Below are 17,327 nucleotides of genomic sequence, written 5' to 3' on the forward strand. Positions count from 1 at the left end.
AAATCATATCGTGAAAATCGTGAATCGAATGGTATCGAATCGTGAGTTATGTGTATCGTTAAATCCCTACCATGTACTACATAGACTTCTTCACACAAGGGCCCCATTCATGCACAAGAGGACCAGGTTTCTTGTACTTGCAGTCACCTCATGTGCAAACCCTGGTGTCATTTAAATCAAGTTTCCATAATTCTACCTGTCTGTCATGTCTTTTGTGGTGTATCATTTGTATCCAGATTAGTGTTTTTGCTACTGATAAATAGAAAACACATATATTTGAACATTTTAGTTAAGCTAACTCAGAGGGTGTGTGCTTCCCGTGCAGGGCCTGGGATCCCAGATGGCTGGAGGCTTCGATGGAAAAACAGGACCTCAGGCCATGTTAAGTGGCGCAAGGGTAAGAGGATGTTTGTAAAAATAATAACTAAACCAATCTGTCAGTGTTTCTTAAACCAATCAGCCAAAAAGCAGACAAATGCACACTCATCTTTTCCAATTTGGTTTGATTCTGTATTTGTTTTCTGCTTGTAGCTGTGGCCGCAACAGCTATTAAGAACAGTCAACAGGAACAGAGTTGTACAGTAAACACTGGTTTCCCAATCCGTATTTAATACATCTTTAACCAAGGCTCTGAGGACAGAGGATGTCATATTGTTGTTGGGCAGAAACCTTGTATCTGTAATTTTTTTATTTTTTATAAATCAATGCTATTGGTCACCCAGACGTCTGTCTGTGGGTTATACAAATATTTAAACAGTGACAAAGCAATTTGGTCTGACTTTGTCTGAGCTCAATAAAAAGCTCACTAAAATGTTTTCAAATCCTGCAAAACAACGTTTTTTTGGACATAGGCTACAAGGTTTTCACAGCCACGATTCGATGCACAGATTGTAAGCAAATCTAAATGATTTTGTAATTTTGCATTTAGCAGACCACTGCTGTCTACGTAAGGTTTGATGTTCAGATTGTCACCACATCAATTCTTTCATCTATTGTGGTGGATTTTCAGGGTGCTGCTGCAAATTTAGTCATAAAGTTCGGGAAGTTAAGAGAGACCTTTTTAAAAACAAATAGTCCAAATTGGTGCAGTGGAGGCAAAGATTTATTGACTAATATTTCCCATAATGCAACACCCACGTCCACCAGGTGGAATGTTACAGCTGCCTCAAGTTTAACTCAGTCTTTGTATATTATTGTGAGTGCAGCGCCCACTCCAGAGCTACAGAAGACATTATACAACATCATACAACCTTCACAGTTTGAACAGTACTCCTCAGGACGAGTACACAACACTGTGGTGGAGTTTAATCATCAATACGATGCAATATGATATGTTGTTCGTAGCTTTCGCAATAAAAACCACTGGAATTTTGGAGCTTCCCACCACATAAACACACCCTCTCAGACTTTTTAACCTGTTCAAATCCACATATTTTTGTCTGATTTTCACCTATTTGCCACACCCCATGGGGAAGCTTGTAACAAAAGAACTGCAAGGCCAAAATGCACTTATCAGGCTTCATTTGAAACCTATATGCTGTTAGTTTCTGTAAATGTGTTTAGTTAAAACATAACCTAAACTACATTAGTTCAAACATGGTTCAAAATGGTTTTTCTTGGTCCTCATCTATAATAAGTCATATTTAAAAAATAATAGCTGGGACATGCTTTATGCCACACTATGCAGAACACCACACATACCTTCTACATATGTCAACAACAACTGCTACCATCAAATGTACAAAATATGTAGGCAAGATTAAAGATCAAGATATATTAACTGCTGAGCAACAATTTAACATCTACTGTTTGTTTTTAAACTAACAAAGTTTGTAGGGAAAAAAGCAAAGCCTTAATGACTGAAGGACTCATTTTTTTAAACACTGAAAGTAATCTTTGGTTTATTGTTCAGCCCCAGAAAGAACATAAACCATCTTGTTTTATAACTTGTCAGCTTATGACTTCAGATTAGGATACATTTACTCTTGTTTTAAGTAGAAACTACATTATACGTTTTGATAAGCCAACAAAAACACCACTTTGGCAGAGTAGAAGATGGACAAGGGGAAAAAAAACCTTTCGGTAACTTCTGATGTTTTACAGTGACAAGGAGCTTCATTAAACTTTGACTTGTGAAGCATATGCTTGTATTTTAGTCAAACTTAAGCAAAGTTACAATAAATAAACTTTGATTTCAATGAAAGCAAGATTGGCTATTTCACCAGTATTTTTTTCTCTCTCCACCCACGTCTACTTACGCACAACCAAAGACAAAAACAACAGACACAGCGTAGCTTACTGGCTGGTAGCATGCAGCTAAAGACACAGAGTAATGTTAGCTTACCGGTAGCCTGCAGCTTGACTTTTCCAGACACCAGGACCACAGTTGAAGCAGGATAGGACGGACAAGCAATAGAACTGGAAAATCCTCCTGCTTCCCTGAAGTCACAATGTGGCAACATTTTTCCTTCCAGTGAGTGAGTTCTGGAATCAAACAGTGAAGGTAAAGCATCTTAGGCTCCAATGGGACTCCACGCTGCCTTCTGGTACATGTTCGTCTTCTTCTTGATGGTTTATCGGCAGTTGGCAAACCAACTTATAGGTGCATTACCGCCACCATCTGGACTGGAATGTGAACGAGATAAATGCAGAAAAACAACAACTAAATTGTCTTTACTAAATCACTTACTCTTAGAAATGTATTCATGTTGTAATAGGCCTTGCAGGTACATGTTGTTAAACTAATGGTGCTTTCAATTCAAAAATACATTTCTGCCATTTAGTGGCTCTTATTGTGGCATTGCCGTCCCTGTTGTAAAAGTCTAAATCAAAAATTTAATTGAATCGGATGGTGGATTTTGAGAATCATGACACCCCTAGTAACAACACATCTGCTTAAGTGGAATATTTTGGTGTGCTTGAACATTAGTCAAGTGGGGAATGGACCGGTAATTAAAGACTCTGTTGTCTGTGCTTTGGCAGGTTTCCTAAAAAAAGGAATCCATACATCCACTGAGTGTCTCAGAGAAAATATTTCAGTTTATTTCTCCCCTGTATTCTTCTCATGCTGTTGCTCTAACCCCAAGGAGCACATTTAATTATTGCTGGCCTTTTATGCAGACTATGCTGAATCCTGTTTGTTATTTGATTTTGCATCCTGTTTGTTTTAGGGCGAGGCTGGAGCAAGAGGCCCTCCCGGGCCAAACGGCGCACCTGTAAGTCCACAGCATATTCAGCAAGCTTTGACTCCCACCTAATACTTCAACTACATTTTATTATTTTGTTTCAATCCCTGTTTATCTTTTAAACATGTTGTCGTTTCCCTCACTCTTCTAAGGGTCAAGCTGGACCCCAAGGACCACCCGGAGATGTCGGCGATCCAGGACATATGGTAAAACATCATTCTTTTGTACAATTTGTGCATACGGTCAAATCACCAGTACACTTTGTGCCGTTTTGGATGTGATTTACATGGTTTTGGTGTTCTGCTTGCTCGAGAAAGCAGCAAACACCACACCTACTGTTCATACGCAGCCGGGCTGACATGAATGCATTTTCATTTCACTGTGATGGATTTCAGAGGGATGGGTTGTTGCTGGGTGTTTATATTCTGACTTTTTTCAGGGTCCATCTGGGCAAAGGGGACCTGAGGGCCCTCCAGGGAAACCAGGTGAAGATGTAAGTAATTGTTTCCTACTGAAAACTGTGTCAGTTCAGCTTTCACCAGCATTCGCTGTAATATTTCTGTGACACTGTAATTGTGTGTATTCAGCTACAGTAAAACTGTAATCAGTAAAGGAGTCCCTATGGTTAAACAGACAAAATAATGTGAAGGGGAAGATCCTGGAAATAGATGGAAAGCATATCCACAAAAGTCAACTGAACTGTCAAAGAGTGTTGTTATAATTACGTATCATCAGTGAGCTGCAAACATTTTGTTGTCTGTGCCAAATTAAAAGAGTTTCCCTTTAATCCAAATCCATTTTGAAACACGTCTTATAACATGTTCTTTGTTTTCCTTTCATGGGTTAGCAAGACAAAACAAAAGACTACGTCTGTAACAGTGCCATGAAAAATGTCATAATTAAAGCATCATGTGTCTGTGTTTCCAAACATCTTGACGAAAGTGATGTGTGATTTGGTGGCATTTATTTCACTTTCGCAGCTAAAACATTTTGCAGCCAAATCAAAGTTTGTAACGTGTACATGTCATGTCTTCACACAGGGAGAGCCAGGCAAATCAGGAAATAGCGGAGAAATTGGATTCCCTGGATCACCAGTAAGCTTCTAGACCTCTGTTCCTCCATCACGCCACTGCACACACCGGATCTTCCGTCTGTCATTCAAATTACACAGAATAAGACCCTGTGTTGTGTGTTGCAAATGCACCTTCAATAGATATACCTGACAATGCTGTTTAATGTCACCTATTACAGGGATCCAGAGGATTTCCAGGTACACCTGGGCCTCCCGGACTGAAGGGTCACAGAGTGAGTAGAAACTTTCTGAAACATTACAGAGTATTTATATATAGAAATATAACTGGCTTTGTTTGGCTTTTTTTCTCCTTTTCAACATGTTTTTCTTCTGTTTTGGTTAACAGGGCCATGCTGGAATAATTGGCCAAAAAGGTGAAACTGGATCTGTTGGATCCAAGGTATGAATGAATTAAAATAAAACTATTTTCTGATGTCTACTGTAGTTGGTTAAGTGAAACCTGTTTGACTTAATTACTTAACTATTTCCCTGCCTTGCTAAAGAGCCTGTAAAACATCTTGCCACGTAGCATTGCTATCTCATTACTAAACAAGTCCTTTTGTCTGTGGTTTTGTAGGGTGCCACAGGGCCCCCTGGTCAAATGGGAGCACCTGGACCCATGGTAAGTTATATTCTAATGCTTTCTTTTTTTAAAGGGGCTGTACTTGAAATACTGAAAAAAACACGACCACATGGTTGCCACAAAATGTGTTGCCTCCACACGACTCTCACAGGCCGTTCCGCAACTTAATACAGACGCACAAGGCACTCACATGCACTCACATGCCCTCACATGCACTCACATGCACTCACATGCACTCACATGCACTCACATGCACTCACATGCACGCGTGGATGGACCGGCTACCAAAACAAAGAATAGAGAAGCTCGGATTTCAACACACACAGTGACTTCATTATCTGCTCAAGCAGCCATTACTCCACTATATCTTTACATAGCAAATAGTTGTTTGCTGCTATATTCATGTTCTGCATGTTGAGTAGGGCCCCTTTAATGTCTCCATAGAGCTATAGTGGATGTATACTATGAGTGTATGTGGACTGCAGTACACAGACTACTCTGAATTAGCTGTCCGCTCTTATCTCGAAGGAGACAAGGCTATATCCAGTATACTGTAAATAACCCTCTGAACTTCCTGACTTTAATCTTTTGCATTGAATAGAGGCCAACTGTAATTTATCCCTGTCCGTGTGTAACAGGGTCCTGCTGGGATGCCAGGGGAGAGAGGACGCTCTGGACCCAGCGGTGTAGCAGTAAGCATAACCCCACTATTAATCACAAACATCTGCTATACCATGCATTTTTCTCTCTGTCATAGATTTGAAAAGTATATATGGTTATATGGTACTGATATGTGTATGAATTGTTTTGTGGCAGCTGTCTGTTAAACAGGGCACTTACAAAGGGAGTGCCTTGCATCAGTGTTTAACTGCAAATTATAAGTCTTTCAAATTATAAATTGTTTTTAGGGTAAACGTGGCGACCCTGGTAACGTCGGAAAGCCTGGTCCAATGGTGAGTCAGCATTCACAGTGTGTTATCATTTACATAGCTACTCAAGTTAAGGTGGATTTGAGTTGAAAATGTGATGGGAACCACGTATCACCTGCTTAAACTGTGCACATTTCATTCACTGTGTTTCTACATTTGTGTCATGTGAATGCACATTTTCAGCATTTATTGCTAAAGTCTAACTGTCATTGTTGTTGGTTTAACAGGGTCCCTTGGGTCTTAGTGGTCCACCTGGATATCCAGGAACCCCAGGAATGAAGGTAAGAACAGTAATACACTCTTCCTTTGGCTATATGCTAATGCTAATCAGCCCTTTCAACCAATTAAGCTCTATGCCTCTGGCTGAGGGCCCCGCTCAAAAATGACATGCCCAAGAGGAATGGCGTATATATCTGCAATTACAAGGTCTATTTGAAATATATTGATGCCATAACAAAGGTAACACTTGTGTAAGTGTACTTGGTGATCTTGTTCCACAGGGACAACCGGGCCCCACAGGAGTCCGGGGTCCAGAGGGCCCACAGGGACAGAGAGGAGAGACCGGTAATATGGGCAGAGCTGGACCAACTGGCCTCCAGGTTCATTTCTTACTTTACTTATACATCCCATACTGCTCATCATACGGACATGGTTAATGAAGCTAGCTTTTACACAACTCTGATGGAAAGTGCACAGCTTTACTGATCTAACTGGAGACATGTTGTGTTTCAAAGGGCCCCGCGGGTACAGATGGTGGCCCGGGTACCAAAGGACCAGTGGTATGTTCAGTTATTTCTTTGAAACATCTTTTTCACTATTTAAGGATACCAACAATGTCACATTTAACATGCCTTACTTTTCACAGGGTAATCTTGGTCCACAAGGTCCAGGCGGCCATGTTGGACCCCATGGACCACCAGGACCTCAGGGAAGCACTGGTCAGCCTGGTATCAAAGGATCACTGGTGAATTTGCTTTACGTTTTTTTTAAATGCTGGAATCTTTTTTTAATAAACATTGCGATTGCTTGCTGTGCAGGAGACTCAAACTTTTGGCATTTTTGTGTTACAGGGAGATGTTGGTGTGCCAGGATTTAAAGGAGAGGCTGGACCCAAAGGAGAAACTGTAAGCTTCTACTACTTCTATCTATATCAATAACTAAGTTTTAACTCTTTGAGACATATGATTTATATTTGAGTGAAATATGCGTTCATGCTTAAATATAACCCAAATTCATGTTTTTTTCTTCACTTTTATATGAGGACATGTAATTTTAGTAAGGGAGTAGGTGAAACTTAGTTTCATAACATTTTCTGGCTTGTGTGTCCTCTCCCTAGGGTCCGCCAGGTTCCCAGGGAGTGCTTGGACCTCAGGGTGAAGAAGGAAAACGAGGACAACGTGGAGACCCCGGCACTGTGGGCCCTCCTGGTCCCGTTGGAGAGAGAGTGAGTCACCTTTCTGCCTCCTACTGTAATATGTATCAGTCACAGAGCTGCACTTTAGAGACAGGGGCAATCTCTGAAGAGTAAAGGAGAGAAAGGAATAAAAACCCTTTTGGGAGGGAAAGTAGGAACAAACAAATCACTTTTGGTAAATTTGTGTGTAAAACTGGAAATGACTGGAAAATGGTTAGAACCGTTGCTTCACAGCAAGAAGGTCCTGGGTTTGAATCCCAGGCAGCTGTGGCCTTTCTGCATGCAGTCTGCAATGTAAGAAAAAAATGGACTTTCACTACCAGAATTTGATCCATTCAGTCGCATAACATTTGGAAAGTCTAGAGCAGCGCGATTAAATCATTTAATCCACACGGAAGTTGAACTTTTTTTGGTTTCATACACAACTGAGTATCTCTCATAGGAATGAATGGGAATCCGCCTTGATCACTGTATCCAGTTCTCTTTAAACATCCATTCATCTACTGTATACATACATCACTCTGCCGCCAGGGTCCCCACCAACACCAAGACCTGGCAGCACATCACCCCAACCCTCATCCACCTTCACTGGCTCCCAATCAAGTCCCGCATCAAATATAAAATCCTCCTTCTCACCTACAAATCCCTCCAAGTCCCAAGTACCTCTCCGACCTCCTCCATCCATACACCCCACCCTGAAACTTGCGGCCCTTCGGAGACAGATCCTTTAGTGTTGCAGCCCCATCCCTCTGGAACACCCTCCCTGCAGAAATCCAAAATGCTACATCCCTGGACATCTTTAAAAAAAACTACTCAAGCACCACCTGTTCACCTTTTCAAAGGGCAGCAGGTCGGAGTCTAACCCGAGCCCGCTGTGTTGAGGAGTAAACCTCTATATATGGGCGCCCGCTATACCAACTGAGCTATCCGGGCGCCTGTTCAGGGTGAACCTCCCTTAGAAACTTAGAAAGTCACAGTCATTTCTGTAGAGTGTCCTTGGGTTTCATAAAAGGCGCTACATAAATAAAATGTATTATTATTATTATTATTATTATTATTATTATTATTATTATTATTATTATTATATTTGGTGATTTTCTAGATACACACAGATGCAACCGTTTCTCTTTGGGGAACGCCTTAGGAGCATCAGTACATAATTTGTTTACTCCATTCATCTATTTATATACTATTATTACCCATCTTTTGTGTTAGAATAAAATCATGAACATGGCAAAGAATCTAACTCCCGATCTGTTTTCCAGGGATCTCCTGGTAACAGAGGATTCCCTGGTGCCGATGGGCTGCCAGGACCTAAGGTACAGTATTGTCTACTACTGTATATTACAGTAAAGATTCAAACAGAGGAGGCAAGAGATGTTTGTAGTATCGTTGTAGCCGTATTCCTCCTGCTGATGGTACCGGTTTGCGCTGTGGGTGTTTTGTTTGGCACTCACATGTTTCAATCTGCAAACTAAACGATTTTCCTTTCTACAGGGTGCTCAAGGAGATCGTGGGACATCTGGCCCACCAGGGCCCAAAGCTTCTGTAGGAGACCCTGGGCGTACCGGAGAACCTGGTCTACCAGGTGCAAGGGTAACACTGAAGAGCTTGGCATTCCAGTTTTGATCTACTATATCAATACATATACTATATTTGTCTGTACCACACATTTCCATTGCTCATATTTGCTTGTATCTCTTTCTCAAAGGGTCTTACTGGTACCCCTGGAGTGCAGGGAGCAGAGGGCAAGCCAGGACCATTGGTAGGTTACAGCCCTCAATTTTTACATTCACAATTAGACATTGGCGTTAGCCTTCGGCTTAAGAAAAATTCTAAATATGATTGAGTCAAAGTGGGGTTTTCCTTTGTTTAGGGGGCTCCAGGGGAAGATGGTCGCCCAGGCCCCGCAGGGTCCATTGGAAACAGAGGGCCCGCAGGAATCATGGGAGGGCCAGGCCCTAAGGGCTTCAGTGTAAGGCTGCAGCGTCACTCCAAACTTTGCATTAATAGTCAGTCAGGTCCTCCTTTTATCTCCTGTTCTGTTTCTAAAACAAAGCATGTTTTTTTTCTACACTTACAAAGGGTGACCCAGGAAAAACAGGGGAACAAGGATCTGCAGGAGTGTCAGGTCAAAGAGTGAGTACTGTTTATGAATCCTTTGTTTTGTCATCAGCATGCACATTTCATGCACATTTGCAAATTTCGTAGCCATACTTTCTAACTCACATATGTATGTTGTATCTATTGTTACAGTTTTTATGATTAATAGTGTTTTTTTATAACAAGTGGTACTTTGGGGAACAACATTTCATTCTTTTATGTATGCAAATACATGAAAGAGTGACAATTAAGAAAATCTTGAAATCTTGAGCATGGAATGGGAGGACACTAATACGTCTCTCAGATGAAACACATGCAGTTTATTCATAGTTCTGCATTGTTTTCCACAGAATCATTAGTCGGCAGGATTTTTTTCGTTTCCTAAAAACCTCACACAGCCTCAGAATACCAAGCACATCCTTACGCTCCACATGTGTAATTGTCACTTTGTCTTCAGGGTCCCCCTGGCAAAGATGGAGAAGTTGGCCCTGCTGGCCCCCCCGGCCCAGCTGTAAGTGTCTGATCCCTCTTTGGTTGCATGCATTTCATTTTTTCTTTTCCTGCTATCACAAATGACTGAGTCATTACTTTGTCCTCTCAAAGGGTGTCGCAGGAGAAAGAGGAGAGCAGGGACCTCCAGGTGTAAATGGATTCCAGGTGCGTAACGTTTTTTTTTTTTATATATATTGTAGTCTGACGTGAGAACGTTACTAAAAGGTTAGTCTTGCTTTGCCAAACCCTCCTCCACAGCGCTGCGGAGGAGGATCTGGCTACTCCACACAGCATTCAGGGAATGGGAGGAAAACGTGCTCTGGTTTAATGGCATTTCTTTAAACCAATCAGAATCGTCATGGCTGGTGCTAAACTCCGCACAGAGCCGCTGCAAAATAGTCGTGCGAGAGAAAACTCAGATTGGACAGATAGTCTAGCTAGCTGTCTGGATTTACCCTGCAGAGATCTGAGGAGCAGTTAACCATAGTCCTCACAAATCCACCAAATTTAAAACTCCAACACAAAGAAAGCGGAAGGAAATGGAAAAGACATGCATCCGGCGGTATTTCCTGCAGCACCGGAGCAATCCCGGAAGTGGAACACAAAGGATATAGACTACTAAAAGGTTAACAAACTGACTCTGAGACTGTAGATGTGAGAAATGTGTCCCAGTGTGCTGAGAAGCAGTGGTGGAATGTAACTAGTTACATTTACTCAAGTGCTGTAATTGAGTATACATTTGAGGTACTTGTACTTTACTTGAGTCTTTTCTTTTCATGCCACTTTCTACTTCTACTCCGCTACATGTCAGAGAGAAATATATACATTCATCTGACAGCTTTAGTTACTAGTTACTTTACACATTAAGATTTGTGTACACAAAACACATGTAGTTTATAAAATATGTTTTAGTATAAATTAAACTAGCCAACAATATAAGGGCCTACAAGACCAGCTGAAATGATTGGACCATTAAACACACAACTGTTTGGATTGTTTCCAGATTCTAAACTTTTTCTGCATTGAGTACTTTTACTTGTTTTACTTTAAGTACATTTTCCTGATGATACTTACATACTTTGACTTAAGTTACATTTTCAATGCAGGACTTTGACTTTCACAGTGTGGTGTTAGTACTTTTACTGAAGTAAAGGAACCGAATACTTGTTCCACCACTATGAAGAAGTGCTCTGATGGTCATGTTTGACTGACTTGTGTTCGCAGGGTTTGCCTGGAAACCAAGGCCCTCCTGGAGAGCCTGGAAAACCCGGTGACCAAGTGAGTGTGATGGAAGCTTTAAATGCAGCTTTGGACTAAATGACCCTGACTGAAGCACGTTCATTTCAATGGACTGTACTAGCTTTAATGTTTGCTGTCTGTTCCAGTACATTTGTATTGTCACACGAGGAGCGTGATAGTGGTCAGGACTCGGTTGAGACATAAATAATAGCATTGTTTGTTTCCTTCAGGGTATTCCTGGAGAGCTGGGTAACGTGGGCCAAATAGGACCAAGGGTAGGTGGACTTCACTGAGCTAAAGGATTCAGGCGGTTGGTAAAGTTGCATAGCTCAAACTGAAGCTGATGCTTTTTCTTCCCCAGGGAGAGCGAGGTATTCCAGGGGAGAGAGGAGAGCTGGGTTCAACTGGTCTGCAGGGACCCAAGGGTATCCCTGGTGCACCTGGTCCAGATGGGCCAAAGGTACTGTACTACTATTCCTAAAATATCAATATAATTAAATAATGATATGGTCTAAAATCCCCCCTGGCCAATGTGGAGATGTGATCGACACATGCAGGTTGAGGTCACTGCTGTAAAATAAGGTTTAAATAGTTACTAAAAAAAAGGGGGGGGGTCATTGTCGTTTTCCAACCTACAGCAAATAATTCAATACAGACAGTTTTTGTTTTAGTAGTTCAGGCAGAGTTAGCTTGTCCATCATTATGAATTTGAAGATATTGTGCAAAATGTAGAGAAGGTAAGGGGGTTCACTTCCTTTTTATTGAAACTGTACATGTATAAGTTTAAAATGGAAACAATTAATGTTAGTGGGGAGTGTGTTTGGTTGTCCTGTGCAATGCCATACATGTTTTAATGTTTGTAAGCAAAGGGCCTGCTAACCTTGGTGTGTGTCTGTCCCTGAAGGGTAGTCCTGGTCCCCCTGGGACGCTTGGTGACATGGGTCCTCCAGGTCTTCAGGGAATGCCAGGAGAGAGGGGCATCTCTGGCCCTTCTGGGCCTAAAGGGGACAGAGTAAGTTCATCATTATCTGCTTTTTGTTGCTGCCAGTTCTTACATATAATATATGTTTTACAGCAGTGGTGTAGTCTACGTGTCTAGTGGATATTTACGCAGTATATCCACTAAGAAAGCTCCAGGATTTCCACATTACAAATGCTCAATGAAACGCAACAACATATATATATATATATATATATTAGACTACACCACTGTTTTACAGTACACATAAATACATCTCAACTGCAAAATGGGTTTACTTATGCGGTTGCAAAAATCGTTTGAACCAATAGGTTGCAGTGAAAATGTGCTGTAGTCATTTTTGGAACATGGTAGTTGTTTTTAAGTTGTAATATAGAAAAGTGATGCACACCAAGGGTTTGTGGTGAGGCGTTGATCACTGGAGGTAGACTTGAAAGTAAGAAGAAAGTGTTGCACACTCTGGCTCCATATGCACATATCTATTTATTCTGCTGCTGTTTTGGCCCTCAGGCCTTCTTCAAATCAACCTAATCCACTTAAGTTCTTCTTAAGTTTCAATCAACAGATCTGAGCTGTCTGTCAAGTCCATGTCTGAGTTCAATGAATGTCCCTATAATAATTAAAGGAGCCTTACACCTGTTTTTCTGTCTTTTGTGTAGGGAGCACTTGGTGAAAAAGGATCAGAAGGTACAGCTGGGAATGACGGTGCACGAGTAAGTTAAATATGTAACACTCACACACATGAACAAGCAAGTTACATTAGACTAGTAAGAAACTCATGACCAAAATAGTCATACATTCTGTCGTTACTATTGTGTTACTTATGGATGGAATTATAGTGACAGTAAATGATCCCCTGGCACCTGCTCCAGGACCGCTAGGGGGGCCTTGGGACCCACTTTGAGAACCAGTGTATTACACTGTAAAATAAAATAGGTTTAATGAAGGATTTTCACACCTGTAAAAACTAATTTTCTCAAATTTTGTCTAATTTAAGAAAGGTGTTTACAGTATTAAACTTGAAGTAAAATTAATTCTATAGAAAAAAATTAAAGTAAGTAAGTATGGTTATTTGCAGTTTCAGGTTTTTAATGTTCTTTTACCAGAGACATGAAAATTCAGTCTTTTATGTATTTTTTTTTACATTTTCGTTTTGAAAAAATACAGAAAAAATCGTAAAATTACAAATATATAATTTTTTTTACAGTGCAGTGTTCATTCGAGGCTTGTTGCAGCTTGTTCAAAGAAATTGTGTCCACTGACCTGACTGTAATGGTAACAGTGGTGAGCAGAGATCCAGATGTGTTTTCTGTTAACAGGGAGCCCCGGGTCCTGTTGGCCCGCTAGGATCCGCTGGACCCAGTGGTGAAAAGGTAGAGTCATTATTTTATTCCTAACACACATTAAGAGGCTGCCATTCACATCACGACGGGCTAAGGTGATGACAAGTTGTGTTTTGGGAAAGCAATGCTCTGCTGTTAATCCTTCTGCTTTTATTTCCTTGGCTGTGTCTTATAGCCTCCGGCGAAGGACAGTCTTTGGCTTGCATTTCCTATTCAAACATAAAAAAACAACTGCATTTATGGGGCAGCACAGGCCCAATGAATGGTTGTAGAAAAGCTTTTTAGTAAACTTGTAAAATCTTTGCAGGGTGAACCTGGACCCAAAGGACCACATGGACCCCCAGGATCCAGAGGAGTACCAGTGAGTAATTTAATAACATTAAAAATTAATTTTATGGGATAACCAACGCAAGTTTGTTGTGTTACTATCCCACAGTAGTACAATGTTAAACCTCCGGAAGGATTTGAGTTGGTTCACTCAAATCAGAGTAGGTTCACTCAGAGCTAAGCGCGTGCACCACAACAATAAAAAGGCAGCATGAATGGAGCCATGATACTACGATTCACCATGGCAACAACCACAAACAAACTGGTCGGCGGAAATACTCATGCGCACATACAGCGAGTTTGAACATGAATTTGCGTCTGAGAAAATTGCTGCTAAATGCTGGAGTTCCAATATAGTGTATTAATATCATATTTAATCATAAGTATAATATTACTGGTGAAATGCTATTGAACCTATAATCTAGGTAATAATTTAGGTGCAATCCTACGGGAGAAGAAGTCGTAGTCCTACTAATCCCATTCAGAGGCTGCAGCGCCATCATTAACAGAATTCATAATCATTTATTTCAAAGGGTTTACATCTTTCACCTGCAATATTGTGGCTCTTACTGGTTTGTGTCCAGGGAACACTACAAAAACGTATAAAAAACGTTTCAGAGCGAGTCACATTCTTCTGATGGCGCTTTGCTACAGTGGCTTTACTAACATGCTCCCCATCACCAATGTTGTAAAGAAAACTGCCGTTTGCAAAAAAAATGTAATGCGACAATAAGAATGTGCTGGGATGTAAGAGCATGGCCATCCAGCATGGGCCAGACCTTCCTCCAAAATAGCCTCCGAAAGGAACTTGTTTTGGTGGAACATGTGCACGTTCAAAAGTAGTTTTAGTCGTGCAACAGAAAACTCAGATTGGACAGATATTCTAGCTAGCTGTCTGGATTTACCCTGCAGAGATCTGAGGAGCAGTCAACCATAGTCCTCAGAAATCCACCGGAGTTTAAAATTCCAACACAAAGAAAGCCCAAGGCAACGGATATCCTAATGAGTGAAATCCGGCGGAATTTCCGTAGGCAACGGAACAATCCCGGAAGTGGAACGTCGAGGATATAGACTAGCTACCCGCCAACATGGCAGGTATATGGACAGTTTCACCTGCCAATGGATGAATTCAACCGCATTTGGCGTGTTGTTGAGTAGTAGTTTCAGGCCCTGGCAAAGATCAATCAAGCCTCATATATCTTTTGTCTACATGACGTGTATTAAGGCCATGTTTATAGTGGCGATACAGAATAGGTGTACATTATTACAGCTCTTCAATATAATAATCTCTCTCCTACGACAGGGAGCGAGAGGCGACCCTGGCCCAATTGGTGCTGTTGGATTTGCTGGACCTCCTGTAAGTAGTCATTCACAGTCACATTGTTGTATTCTATTTCCTTAATATGATTTACGACTCGTAATGACCTTCCAGGAAGTAAGGTAAAAGTCAAAACAGATTCAACTTGTTTTGAGGTGTTCTTCTTAATATGACCAACATTTTACAGGGTCCTGATGGCCAACCTGGAGTCAAGGGAGAGCCTGGAGAACCAGGCCAAAAAGGAGATGCTGGATCACCAGGACCTCAAGGCTTGTCTGGTGCTCACGGACCTCCTGTGAGTTGCACATGTGAAGACACAAGATGATTAATACTCCTGAGATTACTTTAAAAAAAAAAAAGTTGTTTTCTTGTATTATTACGCAGGCTACTACTTGATATTAAAACAGAGCCAGACATTGTAAACTTTCAGGGCTAAGCCCAGATCTGGGGAAGTATTTGCACTATTTTCAAGTCATTTAATAATAGAACGCCTACAAATCTGTAAATTATTTGGGAAAAACATGATGGTTGCCAAGGGGGAAAAAAATCCTCCTATAGAGCCTATCCTATTTAATAGTTCTACTAGTTCCAACTGTCTTCATCATTCTGAAACCAGATCACAGCAAATGCTGAGGATTTTCACTCCTGCCTCCTAAAAAGAGCCAAACATTGTCTGATTTTACTATTTTGAAGTTACATAATGTAGTTAGGGTAGAAGTAGAGTTGTAGAGTAGAATTTTTGCGTAAACAGCATTACTAATCTTGAGTAACAGAATGAATGGCGATATTACCCCAGTGATAGAACTTTGGCTCCATTGATTTGTCATAGAGGCTGAGGGGAAATGACACAAAGTTAAAGTTAATTTAAAAACTAAAAGTTTAGGGGCTTTTTGGAAAACATTCAGGGATGGAGCCCTGGAAGCCCCTGGTCTACAGTATATACTATTCATTTGGTCCACTTTGGAAGTCTTACTGAATTCATTCCTGCAAAACAACTTCTCATGGCTGTACTGCATGTCTTCCTGGTTCCAGAGAGGTCAGCTTTCACCTTTTGTAAATCTGATGAATGCGTTTCTAATCGACTGTTTTTGTAGGGGCCAACTGGTGTTGCTGGACTGAAAGGCGGAAGAGGAACACAGGGTGCACCGGTAAGATCATTTCATAAATACAGCAGTCTAACGATAAGGTGACATTACATGGAGTAGACACAAATTCATGAGCACAGGAAGCCGTCGCTCCTGATTGTTCTTATTCATCTTATGTACAGTTTAATACCTGATACCGGAACTTCAAACATAACATTCTGTTCTTGTGAAGCAGTATCTGAGGACCTGGTATAATTGTGTGCTTCCAGGGCCCAACTGGCTTCCCTGGATCTGCAGGACGAGTTGGCCCCCCAGGCCCCACTGTAAGTACTGCCCTGAGTTTGTATCAAAACACAGTTAGAGTAACAGGAAGACACATCTGTCAATAGGGCTGGGACGATATGCTTTTTTCCCTATTTGATTTTTTTTTTTTTTAAGATAAATGGTTGCTGATTTAATTTGTATTGTGGTTTTAATTTATTGCGATTCTAGAAGTACTAAGTATTATGATTTTCTATTCCTTCTTTAACAAAAACAAAGAATAATAATAAAAAATTGAATAATACTCTTGTAAAGACAATATATCATGAGATATTGTAGTATTTGGAGGCCTTGGTATCTTTTAAATGTTGGAAAGTGCTTGTTGCATTATCTAACAGCATTCCCTTCATGCCAGGGTCCAATTGGAGAAGCCGGACCCCTTGGACCTCCTGGGAAAGAGGGTCCTGCTGGTCTGCGTGGAGACCATGGAGCCCCTGGGAGACAAGGAGAGCGAGGACCAGCAGGGCCACCCGGAAGCCCAGGAGACAAAGGGGACTCTGGAGAAGACGGACCCACGGTAAACTGATAGATAGTTGCAGGACATTTTACATTTTAGTTGCCAGTTTCAGACAAATTGATTCATACCTAAACCTAGAGCCTGGTACCGTTCAAAATGTTTTGATACCGGTACAGATTCCATAACTTCAATGCCAGTTCTTGAACGATTTTATTAAATTAATAACAAAAAAAGAAGACATTACACATTACGGTACGAGATCTTTTCAGCACCTTTACACCTATCTTATGCACGCTGAAGTCAAGCCTCTCAAAACACAATGGCACACACACAGAGCCCATCTCTGTGCTTAACGCAGGGTTTTTCCTGCGTGCCTCTACGATGTGTAACGTTAGACAGCCAATCAGCAGCATTATTAGATCTTGGTACAAGCCTGCTGCATGCTTATTGGCTCATGAGATTTATTCCTTTTGGTATTGA

General features: G+C 41.1%; 1 protein-coding gene across 1 annotated transcript in view; it reads left to right on the forward strand.

Annotated features, from left to right (window-relative positions):
• Positions 1–17,327, forward strand: part of col5a2a (collagen, type V, alpha 2a) — a 79,814-nt gene that overhangs the window by 50,577 nt on the left and 11,910 nt on the right. The window contains exons 7-41 of the mRNA XM_039817710.1: positions 326–397; positions 3,171–3,215; positions 3,338–3,391; positions 3,625–3,678; positions 4,226–4,279; positions 4,437–4,490; positions 4,604–4,657; positions 4,835–4,879; positions 5,479–5,532; positions 5,749–5,793; positions 5,997–6,050; positions 6,270–6,368; positions 6,504–6,548; positions 6,635–6,733; positions 6,840–6,893; positions 7,106–7,213; positions 8,449–8,502; positions 8,681–8,779; positions 8,895–8,948; positions 9,060–9,158; positions 9,269–9,322; positions 9,744–9,797; positions 9,890–9,943; positions 11,003–11,056; positions 11,248–11,292; positions 11,379–11,477; positions 11,922–12,029; positions 12,656–12,709; positions 13,316–13,369; positions 13,647–13,700; positions 14,970–15,023; positions 15,172–15,279; positions 16,079–16,132; positions 16,339–16,392; positions 16,746–16,907. Of these exons, the coding sequence (XP_039673644.1) occupies positions 326–397; positions 3,171–3,215; positions 3,338–3,391; positions 3,625–3,678; positions 4,226–4,279; positions 4,437–4,490; positions 4,604–4,657; positions 4,835–4,879; positions 5,479–5,532; positions 5,749–5,793; positions 5,997–6,050; positions 6,270–6,368; positions 6,504–6,548; positions 6,635–6,733; positions 6,840–6,893; positions 7,106–7,213; positions 8,449–8,502; positions 8,681–8,779; positions 8,895–8,948; positions 9,060–9,158; positions 9,269–9,322; positions 9,744–9,797; positions 9,890–9,943; positions 11,003–11,056; positions 11,248–11,292; positions 11,379–11,477; positions 11,922–12,029; positions 12,656–12,709; positions 13,316–13,369; positions 13,647–13,700; positions 14,970–15,023; positions 15,172–15,279; positions 16,079–16,132; positions 16,339–16,392; positions 16,746–16,907 (2,358 nt within the window). The remainder of the gene's footprint in view (positions 1–325; positions 398–3,170; positions 3,216–3,337; positions 3,392–3,624; positions 3,679–4,225; positions 4,280–4,436; positions 4,491–4,603; positions 4,658–4,834; positions 4,880–5,478; positions 5,533–5,748; positions 5,794–5,996; positions 6,051–6,269; positions 6,369–6,503; positions 6,549–6,634; positions 6,734–6,839; positions 6,894–7,105; positions 7,214–8,448; positions 8,503–8,680; positions 8,780–8,894; positions 8,949–9,059; positions 9,159–9,268; positions 9,323–9,743; positions 9,798–9,889; positions 9,944–11,002; positions 11,057–11,247; positions 11,293–11,378; positions 11,478–11,921; positions 12,030–12,655; positions 12,710–13,315; positions 13,370–13,646; positions 13,701–14,969; positions 15,024–15,171; positions 15,280–16,078; positions 16,133–16,338; positions 16,393–16,745; positions 16,908–17,327) is intronic.

The sequence above is a fragment of the Perca fluviatilis genome, chromosome 12, assembly GCF_010015445.1.
Source record: "Perca fluviatilis chromosome 12, GENO_Pfluv_1.0, whole genome shotgun sequence".
Taxonomy (NCBI): Eukaryota; Metazoa; Chordata; class Actinopteri; order Perciformes; family Percidae; genus Perca; species Perca fluviatilis.